Source organism: Grus americana, chromosome 5, assembly GCF_028858705.1.
Source record: "Grus americana isolate bGruAme1 chromosome 5, bGruAme1.mat, whole genome shotgun sequence".
NCBI classification, from domain to species: Eukaryota; Metazoa; Chordata; class Aves; order Gruiformes; family Gruidae; genus Grus; species Grus americana.
Window position 1 is genome coordinate 56,780,930 of NC_072856.1, and position 12,234 is coordinate 56,793,163.

The 12,234-nt window shown below is 37.8% G+C and overlaps 1 protein-coding gene across 1 annotated transcript in view; it reads right to left on the bottom strand.

Annotated features, from left to right (window-relative positions):
* SETD3 (SET domain containing 3, actin histidine methyltransferase) overlaps positions 1 to 12,234 on the bottom strand; it is a 63,723-nt gene that overhangs the window by 22,784 nt on the left and 28,705 nt on the right. Inside the window, exons 4-6 of the mRNA XM_054828422.1 lie at positions 10,572 to 10,720; positions 9,415 to 9,487; positions 8,631 to 8,887 (exon numbers count right to left, since the gene is read on the bottom strand). Coding sequence (XP_054684397.1) covers positions 8,631 to 8,887; positions 9,415 to 9,487; positions 10,572 to 10,720 — 479 coding nt within the window. The remainder of the gene's footprint in view (positions 1 to 8,630; positions 8,888 to 9,414; positions 9,488 to 10,571; positions 10,721 to 12,234) is intronic.

Below are 12,234 nucleotides of genomic sequence, written 5' to 3' on the forward strand. Positions count from 1 at the left end.
AAGCAAACAAAACCCCCTCTCTACTCTATTGGCTGTAAAAACAGATGCTTATCTGCATTCTCAACCAGGAGAATGGTTGAGAACCCCATCTTCCCAAAAAATGCCTTGAAAGCCCATAATACTTACAAGAGAACGTATTATTTCTCCCAAACGTGGTTTAAACCGTGCAGAAACAAATTTTGTTTAGCACTGGCATATACACTTTGAAGCACATCTCTGCTTCTCTAGAGGAAAGAGGGCGTTTAGGCTAGTATAACAGAACCCAAACCATTCCATTCAGAACATAAAATAAATTAAAACCTACTGATTAGGAGATCTTAACAATGCATGTCCAAAAAAAGGTAACACCTATATCCAAAAAGAAAGATATGTTTTATCCTGTCTGTCCTCCAACTTTAAGACATTTTGATCGTAAGAAATAGCAGACACCAAGGAGGACGTGCCTGTGTTTCGATCTAGGCCAGCACAGTCCAACTGGCACCCATCGGCTGAATCTGGACTACAGGATGCCTCCATATGGCCTGCCACCTTTTCCTTGGAGGAGATAGGGAACAGCTGTTTGAGGAGCAAACGCTGACCGAACAGCCAAACACCACCTCCTGTGTCCGGCTGGCTCAAAGCCCAGAGCTGTCGCCGTGTTCCTGTGGAAGGCAAGGAAGGAACAGGGGAAGAAGGCAGCAGACCTCCTACCCACACAAGGACTTGAGCTCTTCATTTGTCTGAGACGGACAGATGGAACCCAGCGAAGCTTGTAGCTGCTTCTGTGACAGAGGGGCAGCCACAGGAATGGCCCAATGAAGCCCCAGGATCTGCTGTTATTGTCATCATATTGTCCCAAGCTGGGAGTGGGATATACCAGAAGTGACACAAAAATCAGGAATTTGGCACATGTTTGCAAAGTCTAAACCACCTTACAGTAGATACACTAAGTGGTACAGTACAACCATAGAGTCAATCTTCGGTTTGCTGCCAGCAAAAGATTAATACAATATTTTGGCCCTCAAGGAGAGGAAAAACACAGAAAGGCATAAATACATTCCATTATTAACTGCCTATTGATTTATTATCGATCAGGCAGAACAACTCAGGCATTGAAATTCAGACAAAGCAAATTAAATAGCAACACTATTTTACTTTTGTAACTACCCACTCAATGGAATTTTAAATCTCTCCTTAAGGTGATATGTATAGTAGACAAGTAAACAAAAGGGAAGATTTTATAGGGTTTACAACTGTGCCATCTTTTTTCCACCCATTTTTTACACTGTCACTGACATCACTTCTGAAAAAAGCTATTTGATTGGCATGCCGATGAGTATAAATCAAGTAGGGGAGAAAACTGAGAACCGTAAGGACCTACTTGGTACATGATCAAAAGTGTATTCTGCTTCCAAATACATTTGGTTTTGGCTGCATATTGGTTAAACTCTTTAGAAGCATTAAAATATTCTCTATTATATCAACTTAAAAATAATAAACAATTTCCAAACATTTGAATAGTTTAGAGTGTTTTAAAAGGCAGTATACTTGTCTGCATTCAATTCAAACATTATTTAGTACATGAGAGTTAAATGGTGGTATTTTGAAGCCAAGTACAGAGAGACACCAGACGTTCTACTTCACGCTGACCTGGAAAATCATATGCTTATTGGAATAGGATAGATTAGAAACAGTACAGAAAAATAAAGTAAGAGCGGCATAAGTCATATTGAAAGTATCATCACAACTTCAAAAATTGGTGTCAAAATTAAGCTAGAGATGTGAAATCTCACCTAATATACCCAATACTGAAGAGTCAAATGTGATACCAGATTTTAAAGATGCTATAACATTATCTTGAGATCTAGAACTTAATGTGTTAAAAAGTCCTAACTAAAATATTCTAGTGCCCAACAGCTAATAACTGGATTTTAGAATTTCATTCATGCTAAATCAATTAGTCAAATTTTATATGAATAATAAATCAAATTTAGCATCTGATCAAAAGGGATTACAGCCTCCAGGAAATCAAGTTCTCTGTCCAATAGTACACACAAACAGATCAAAACATCTTTGGATAGATTACAGCAAGGATTGTATTCACAATGGGACTACCACAATACTTTCACAAGCACTGTCCAGATGTCAGTACACATGGGCCCACTTCTGGATCTTGTCCGGATCCCTCTGGATGGCATCCCGTCCCTCAGATGTGTGTGTCACCTCACAATCACATCAGCCAGCTTCCTCAGCACTTACGGGTGCCTCCCATCAGGGCCCATGGACTTCCGTACATTTGGCTTGCTTAAGTATTCCCTGACCTGATCCTCTTCCACAAGGGTACATCTTCCTTGCTCCAGCCTTTCCTCCTGGTGTTTGGGACCTGAGATTCATGAAAGTTGGTCTTACTAGTAAAGACTGAGGCAAAGGCAGCATTCAATACCTCCGCTTTTTCCATGTTCTGTGTCACCACATCCCCTGCCCCATTCAGCAGCAGGCCCACATTTTCCCTAGTCTTCCTTTTGTCACCTATGTACTTATTGAAGTTATTTTGGTTGCCTTTGACATCCTCTGCCAAGTTCAAGGAGTGGATGAAGCCTTCTACAGACAGGAAAACAAGTGGGCATCTTGTCTTCCCAGGAAACAGTGATGCATGATGGAGCTCTACTTTCCTGGAGATGGCTGAACACCTGCCTGCCAATGGGAAGTGGTGAATGAATTCCTTGTCTTGCTTTGCTTCCATGTGTGGCTTTTGCTTTACCTATTAAACTGTCTTTATCTCAACCCATGAGTTTTCTCACTTTCTCTCTTCCAATTCTCTCCTCCATCCCACTGGGGGAGAGTGAGCAAGTGGCTGTGTGGGGCTGAGTTGCCAGCTGGGGTTAAACTACAACAATCCTTTTTGACACCCAACCTGGGGCACAAAGGGTTGAGATAACAGATCTGACCAGAGCGCATTAGAACAAATTTGTTATAAGCATTCATTATATTAGGTAAATAGTCACTGGTTAACAGTGTTGATTCATTCACTCTCAAAGTTGTTGCACTTGTTTTCAGAGTTGTGTTATGTAACACCTTACTTGCAATTTATGTTCCCTGTTGGGCTCTTTATCTCCTCTGAGAAGTGGGACAAGGTTATCACTGTGGTGTACTTTGTAATACTGACTTATGATATGATACACTTGGTGGTGGTAAGACTAACACAGCATTGCTGTCACCTCTGTACTTAGGGAGCCATCTAACGGAAATACCTTTAAATTGTTGTAACCCAAAATTTGAGTTGCATGTTATGGGAATTACTATAACAAGAACCCCTTGTTGCTACCCAGGCTAGGAGCAAGGGAGTGTTCAATGCAATGTTAAATCCTCTAACCTGGCCCAAAGGGACCAGGGGTGGAGACTGTAATGGAAATACCTTTAAACTGTTGTAACTCATGATTTGAGTTGCATGTTATAGGAATTGCTATAGCAGGAACCACCTGAACCAATGGAGAACAAGCCTTACAAGAAACAGCATGAGTGCAGCAGTGACCCAGCTTGAGCTGGCTTTAACAGCCAGTAACTCTACACAACACACCACCTCTCCTGTTCTGAGTAACCAGCATAACAGATGGAGCCCAAAGTCATGGACTAAATGAAATCAGTGGACATTTTACAGACATTTCACAGTGGTGGTCCATAGACTAAGGGCATATATCTGCCTATTACAGCAAAGGATGGGAAGTGGGGGTGGTGGTTAATGAGGTTGTATTGATAATGTGGTACCTAAGCATGACATAAATGGTATGGAATAAGGGGTGTACAATATGCTAGTTTTGGCTGGAATAGAGTTAATTTTCTTCATAGTAGCTAGTAGGGGCTCTGTTTTGGATTTGTGCTGAAGACAATGTTGATAGAATTATAGAATGGTTTGCGCTGGAAGGGACCTCAGAGATCATCTAGTTCCAACTCCCGATAACACAGGGATGTTTTAGTTACTGCTTAGCAGTGCTTACACAGAGCCAAGGCCTTTTCAGCTTCTCAGCGAGTAGGCTGGGGGTGCACAAGGAGTTGGGAGGGGACACAGCCAGGACAGCTGACCCCAATGACCAAAGGGATATTCCATACCATATGGCATCATGCTCAGCATATAAAGAAGTGATTTTGCTTTGCTTGCATGGCTTTTGCTTTACCTATTAAACTGTTTCTATCTCAACCCACGAGCTTTCTCGCTTTTACTCTTTCAATTCTCCCCCTCGTCACGCCATGGGGGAAGTGACTGAGCAGCTCTGTGGGGCTTAGTTGCCAGCTGAGGTTAAACCACGACAACTACAAACAGGCAGCTGATACAACTGAAAGTCAAACACGAAGACCACTGCATATTCTTTTAAAAAAAGGTTCAAACTTGGTTATGTTTTCTTTAGGAATATAATCTCACTGTGAGTGTCTGTAAACTATATGGCTCCCTCTTGTGCCTATTATACCACATTTCAGCATACAAAAAAATAATTTAACATTAAGCCATAAATATTTGGGCTCTGTTCACCCTTCAGTAGGCATGCAATGCCCATAAATGTTAATGGAAGTCACACATATGCCTTCCAGGGGAAGGGAAAACCCTGCAGTTTACAAAATTTCTCTTTGGAACAAAGTACAAAAACATCTTGTAAACTACAAGTCTGCTGCGATGAAAGTACTCTTTTGACCATTTGCTGTATTTTGATAGCAATGCAGAGGCCAAATGCATCTTTAAAGTACATCTGTAAGAACTTTTAACTATTTTTTAGTTATCAAATTACATATGTTTAGAAAGGTGTCAGTGTGGTTTATAGAGACTGGCTAACATGCTCAAGGGTTTATTTTTGTCTACTCAACATCCCACCTGTTTCTGCTTATCAAACCAGACTACAGTTTAGCTTGCAACAGCTGTGAAATTCATAAATCTGCCCATTCCTCATGTGTATCCAGACTAAGCACTTGGAAAAAGAGTTAGAACTGCAGCGTTCTGAGAAAGCCACCCTTATGGAGAAGCTAGGGAAATAAACCAGACCAGCTCTTGTCAAACAATGTGTAAAACTGCACACCTATCAGAACCAAACTATTTTAATAACAGTCTAGCAATTCTATTTGGAAATAAAATTAAGTATTTCAAGAAATTGCTAATTTGTTAACCCTTTTATTCCCCTGGCCATTAGAAACATTTTGCAGACTAAAAACGCTGCAAAGGAATTAAAATATTTTGCCTGCACAGAACACTCCCTTTTTCAGTGTCTTCAACTATCAACAAAACACCTTTTATTTCAAGATGCTACTAGTTTTACTTTCTGCAGTAGAATAGTTACCAATAAGTAAATATAGTTATCTGATTTTGGTATTACAAAAAGTGTATTTGTAAATTTAAAAAAAAATAATCTGCATACCTGAAGCAATATCAAAATCCTGGTCACACAGGACAGCTTTCATTAAAACACTTATGCTAAAGCAGTAGTAGTACTAAATGAAACAATGGTATACAAAAATCTAACCTTCACTTTCGTAAAGCTTGCAGAGTACACTGCCTTTAATAGGAAAGTGGGTTTACTTTGGTTTTTTCCATTTACGTAACAAATTTTTGTCTCCCTACCACTTCTTCCCTTTTCCATATACTCATGAATTACCCTTAGCACTAATATTTTGTGGGTCAACTTTGTTCATAAAATGGTAAGAGTGCATGCAAGATGACACTAAAATTCATTTAAGTTTTTCTGAATAATGAAAAATAGTACTTTGTTTTGGGGAAGAAAGAGGCTTTTTTTTTTTCTATGAACTTTTTTTCTCCACCATTTCATAAATTACAAGCTCTTATTTTTGAGAGCAGAAACAGAAATCAAAAAGTTTTAAAACTTTTCTATGAGTTTTCGTCAAAAGCATTAATAATAGGTACCCAGTACATTCACTTGACATTCCTGGAGGCAGGTGAAATTACGTATCTTCCACACTTGACATTTATTGAACACTAGTAAAGAAACATTCAGCTGAAATTGTGGTTATGTGGCAGTGCTGAAGCATGGCATCGAACAACCAGAACATACCTAAAATTTACCCAATATTTATTACCACTCATTCTCCAAAGAACAAGTAAATAAAGCAAATTATTCCTACTTGATCTACCTTCATGCCTACGCTCAACATGAAACAACAGCTATATTATACAAGAACATAAAACAAGCAATAAAAGCATTTGTCAGGAGAATAAAAAAAAAATCTGGTCTAGATTTCTGACCACAAGTGACTACAACCTACATTTTAACAGTTCATACAAAAGGCAACAGTACAGTATTAAACATTTTCTCGGGTACACTAACATAAAGCTCAAAGATAGCCATTTATTTCAACACTCTTTCCAAAAAGGTTTCCCACTACTGCAGATCAAACCAAACTGAATCAGTCGCAACAGTATCAGACTGAGAAGTCTTCCTCCATGAGCTGCCATATCAGGTTCCATAGAATTGCAAATGTAAAACAGAAAATACAACAGCGCAGAGTATTAAAGGCTTGTTACCACGTACAGCACATCACCATCACTGGGGTTCTAAAGGCAGTCTGCCCCTAAAGTCATCTCGTACATTATTTTCTTTGCTCAAACTGTAGCTTTTCTTACTCAGTCAACAGCATGGACTCTGATGTGGAATATAAATTATTTTTAGTGAGACATTACTTTGACCACATTAGCTTAAATGCTATAGAAATTATCTTTGATTAGCTTTCAGTGACAATAAAAGAAAAAGCACATATTTGCCATCCTTAAGCAGATTATGTGCCACATGAAATGCTCATAAACAAAAAATGTTTCGTCAAACATTTAAGCTGCTTTTCACATAACAGATATCTCATACTGCAACTGATGTTACACCACTGCATTTTATATACATTCTTTAGTTGTGCTTGCATCACCTTGATATCAGTCTACATGTATTCATCAATCACTGAGAAGCGGTTCTGAAATACTGGACACATGGCAGTCAAAATCCAGGGTTTCACTCCTGTATTTCAGGTTGTTTTTTTTTTTTTAATATTATGATCACATAACCTCTCACATAATACTACTAGTGCAGGATTAGTCAGTGAAAATTATGGACCTAGTCATAGTGATAGTTTAGCTATCTGATTAAGTACTGCAAGAGTATGAATAGCAGTTGGAAGAATTGGATAATGCCACATAATACTCTGCTAATAACTCTTTAAAAACAGCAGAACTATTTAGGGGTAAAAAGATATTCCAAAGAAATAAAATTTAGGAGTTCTGTTTGCTCCAGCAGTATTCTTTGAGAAAAAAACTGAAAAAGCTGGCAGGTCAAGCGTGGACTGGCAGCCTTGAATAGCACATGGCAAGAAATGGGAGTTGGCTAAACTATCATTTCCTGAATTGTGACACCTGGAAGGAAGAATTTTGTTCCTTCCCAATATTAAAGCCATTGTTCCTACTCTACTCCTTGCCTCAAAATGAAGTGCATCTTATTTGGTTTTCACCCACTATTTTCAATGACTTTGGTTTTCAAAATGTATCCCTGGGAAAGTGGCACTGTGTTTGAAACGTGAAGTTCTTCAAAAATCAAACAGCTATGCAAAATAATTTAACTTTTGGTGACTTAAAACAGTTAATGGAAAAGCTCTGGAATTCTGATAACCTTAAAGGAGAACAGTAGTGCTTTATGTCTTCTGACCTCTCTTATGGCAAAAAAAAAAGTCTCTAGATCACACAACTGTGGAAATTCAGTACATAGTCATATGCTTTTTGCACAGATTGTGCCACAAAAAGCTTTGTATTTTCGGACATTGAACACTACCTTGACAACACCACATCACCATTCACTAGACATCAGAGTAACAGTTTTATCTTAGAAACTCAATTTAAATCATTACTTCAGAACATGATGAAAAGTTCACTCATCTCAAGACTCCCCATACACGAATTGTTACCAGATGGGTTTATCTTTGTATTTGAAAGCAATCAAAATAATTATGTTAAATAGAATATAAAACAACAGTTAATTCATGGTCATTGGAAATACAACATATGCAATGGTTTTATTCTATGTCAATTAACAATTACTATTTTACTCTGTTTACTGCAAACTATACATTTTTCAGAGAGTCATAAAGGCACAGGTTGTAGATCTCTGCAAGTCACCTAGCCCAACTTCCCACAGGCAAACTTCTGCATTCCGACTACCAGTAGCAAGTTGAAAGCAATAACTGGAACATCCCTTACTTCCTTTTCCCCAGAATAAGCAAATCCAGCTCCCTCAGTCTCTCCTTGTATGGATAAACGGCTGAAGCAAATGACATCTTAATAGCCCTCCTCTGATGTCATTCCAGTTTGTCAACATGTCTCTTGTACTGGTGGGCCCAAGATTGTACAGTATCCCAGATGAAGCCTTACCGAATGCCAAACAAAGGGCAGTAATCACTCCCCTCAAGCAACTAAATACATTCTTATACATTCATAAGCCTATTGAACTGTGAAATTTTAACAGCAATTCAAACAACCAGCAGGAAATTGCTTTAATGACTCAAACCTTTAAGAGCAATACACTACACTTGCTCTACTATATAGCACCGCTGTTTTCAAACCTTCCTCAATAATCATCATGAGAACAACATATACTATATACCACATTGAAGATACTTACCTGAATAACTTTGTAGAAATAGGCATACTGTCGAGCTGTATTTTTATATTGGCTAAAAACATCGTGTATGGCCTGAGTTGACTGAAGATACTGTACTTCATCTTCTTCAAAATAGAGAGGAGTGTCATATTCACTGGGGAGCGTCTGGATGTAGGGCAGCCAGAAAGAGTTGGGGTTGGCTCGTTCACAAAGTAGATGGAATGCCAATGTTATATTGCCCATGGCTTGTAGAATTCGATCTTGAGAATACAGGGATCCTGAATTAACCCAGAAAGGTGAAAGGTGAGGCACTAAATTAATTGTCCACGGAAAATATCATCCTAGATTTACTTTAAATTAACATGATAACATGTAAGAATTTTCAACAAAAAAAAAAGCTTTTCAGGTTTCCAAAATATTTAGCTGCCCACACTGTATTATGCTGCAAGTTATTTGACACAGTAAATGCCTCCTATACAATTGCATGATGGAAGACATGAAGAAGCTAGAACAATACTCTCAGTACCTCAGAACATTTTACCTCCAAGTGTTATACAAGCTACATGATACGTGTTCAAAATAATATACAAACTTCTGGAAGATATCTAGTCCCCTCAACCAGAAACAAAGGGGAACATTAATTAATTCTTTCCACTGACATTTAAAGCTTCTAGGTATTCCAAACCTGATGGTCAGCATGATAAACAAGTCCTGTAATAAAGGAGATCAGCTAAAAAAAGAGAAAGTCTATTGAATGATCCCATTCATATCAAATTCTTGCTTAAGAACTTCCTTAAGCTCTTACCTAATACTGAATTTTTAGCTGACTCAACTGTCATCAACAGTTTTCTAGGAACCCACAGAAACAACTCTTCAGCCTACAGGAAGGAAAAATGCACAGAGGGTCAAGTTAGCATTTATACGATATGCCAAGTGTCTCAAATATACATCATCTTTAAATAACAGGTTGTTTCAATTTTTCTTTTTAAAAATCAAAATTAGCCTGAATTAGAATTCTTCCTTCTCTTCCACTGCAAATTAAATGAACATGTTATGTTTCATATTGTGGTAACCAAATGTTCCGATCTGCATTCCACAAAGCTAAAAACCAAGATACTTATATTATAAATTAAAATGCTTCAGTTTGGAACTGCTAACATGTAGACTGCCCACACAAACTCAAAGCTACCAGAGACATTATATTGCTATTAATTACATGATCAAATATTTTCTTCCAGTAGAGGTTTTTTTTCACATTGCCTGTTCTTATTTTGGGAGAACTATTCAGGATTTTTATCAACTACTAGTGCTAGCCTTATTAACTATGTGCTACTAAAGCCCTACAATGAATATAATATGCTCGTTTACTAATATTCTTTCTACAACAGCTGATTGTTCTTCAAAGCTATTTCCCATATGTAAAATGGGACTGGAAAGAGGCAACTTTAAATGCTTGCCTTTTAACAGTTAGCTAACTGTATGAGTCTATATTCCTTACCTGATGATCGAAAGATATTATTCACAATTATCAGGTAATTTGGGGTTGGGGGGGGGGTTTTTTCATTTTCACTGGAAAAAAAGGTATTGCAAATACCTCTTTCTGAGGCAAAACAACCAATGCTTTAAAAGAAGGGACATGAAAGAAGAAAAGAGACTAAGTAGTTAGAAAACATGGAAGAGAGATACACCAATGGGGTAGAGTACTCTAGTGACTGGGTAAAGAGTATAGGCTACAGAGAGAGAAAAAAAGGCTGATTAAAAATTCACAGTACTATCCAATAGTCATAAAAATAATACTCAAGTTAATCAATAATTTCTCAAGTACGCAGAGTTGAGAGAATTTCAGAACAGCAGTTTCACAAGCAGTCAAAAGGGGGAAGGGAAGGTGGTGAGTGTTTCAGAGCTCTGCAGCTACATTCCAAACAAAATTTTCTAATCTAAGTCAAATGTTCACATGCTCACCTTTATCTCTCTTGTTGCTTTCAAACCAAACCCCTCCTCTTCAAAGTTAGCTATTTCAAAACCCTCTGTGGATGCTCCATTTTCAGTTGCCCACTTTATCAATTCAGGGAAATAGTCATCTCTTTTTCCATCAAAGACAACAGACAAACCTATATACACAATATATTAAAAAACAAATGCAGAAATAAGAGGATCTAGAAAGATAAAGAAGTTCAATATAAAAGCACATGTAAAAAGCTATCTGCTATCCCACAGCAGTTCTACTTTGAAGTAGCTGAGTCAGAACTGGTCTTTGTTAAGTGTTACTCAACAGTATACAAACGTCATACCCAATTTTCATCAACTTAAATATTTCTGCCAAATTGGCTTACCAGTCATCTTAAAAACACAACCACCTAAACTGAGATGTGATGAAATATGAAGTTATTCTCCTCTTTCCCTTTTAAATAAGCTGAGCAAAAATATTTCCCAGCTTAATATTGATGATAAACGCAAACACCACAGCATGTTAATAGAGACACAAGGAGGAATTTGAGAGGCAAGCTGCAATTTCATTAATTCAGCACTGAAAATTAGGATAAGACGATCTCAAGCTCCTTCTCTCACATACAAGGCAGTTAGCTTTTTCCTGTAGCATACGGATCTACCAAAATAACTAAGGACTGTTCATCCTCCTGACATCACAGAGCTCGTCCAAATTTTAGCACTTTGCTTCTCCAACAGGCACGTAGTCCACTGGTGAAATCACAAGCTTCATTCATTTTCTCAGCTTTCCACTTTACCATCATCTGATTTGAACCTATGCATTATAGTTCCCGGCTATACTCAGCCAGTTCCTTTTGTACCTCTTTCCCTCTGCATTCCCTGCAACCCAAAGTGTCAAATCATGTTAAAAGTGTCCAAATGCCCCTGAAATGCTCAGGCCATTTTATGAGTGACAAAATGGCATCAGCATGTTGCTTATCCAAAGATATTTTGGTTTAGCACAGGTGATAAATACATCTTTAGATTAAAAATATTTTAAGAAAGTAGCATTAGTATATTTGAAATACACCCCACCCTCCAAATCATGCATTTCAAGCCCCAGACCCAATCAAATCCACAGGTAACATAAAAGTGCAAGCATGATCTCGAACTATATTCTTTGATGACGCAGTAGAAAAACTCAATATTGATAAAGTATTTTTTGAATGCAATGAGAATGTGGCACACAGTGGTTTGGGTGGGGGTTTTTGGGTTGGGGTTTTTTTGTTTGTTTTTGTTTTGTTTTAAGCTGGCATTTCTCCTTAATTTCATACTGCCTTCAGCATGCTATTTTCTGTGGAATATATAGAGAGCCAAGGCCTCACAAATCTAGTAAGCCTAGTTGCAAGTTTCCTTGCCCAGGACTTTGCTCTTTCGATTTCCAACATTTACTACTGTATAAGGCTACTGGAAGCTTTTAACATCCAATAGTATTTGGAACCATTCTGTAAGCATCTCTGCAATTCTACCTCTGTTCCTCATATGTGATGTGGTCCAATACTTCCCACATTTTTCTAAATTAAAGAGAAGACCAGCTCTTTTAAATTACAAACACTATTGGGGAACAATTTATTTCTATACTGAACAAAATATAGCTATACTGATGAAAATCTATATTGAAAAATTAGCTTTAAGGTTT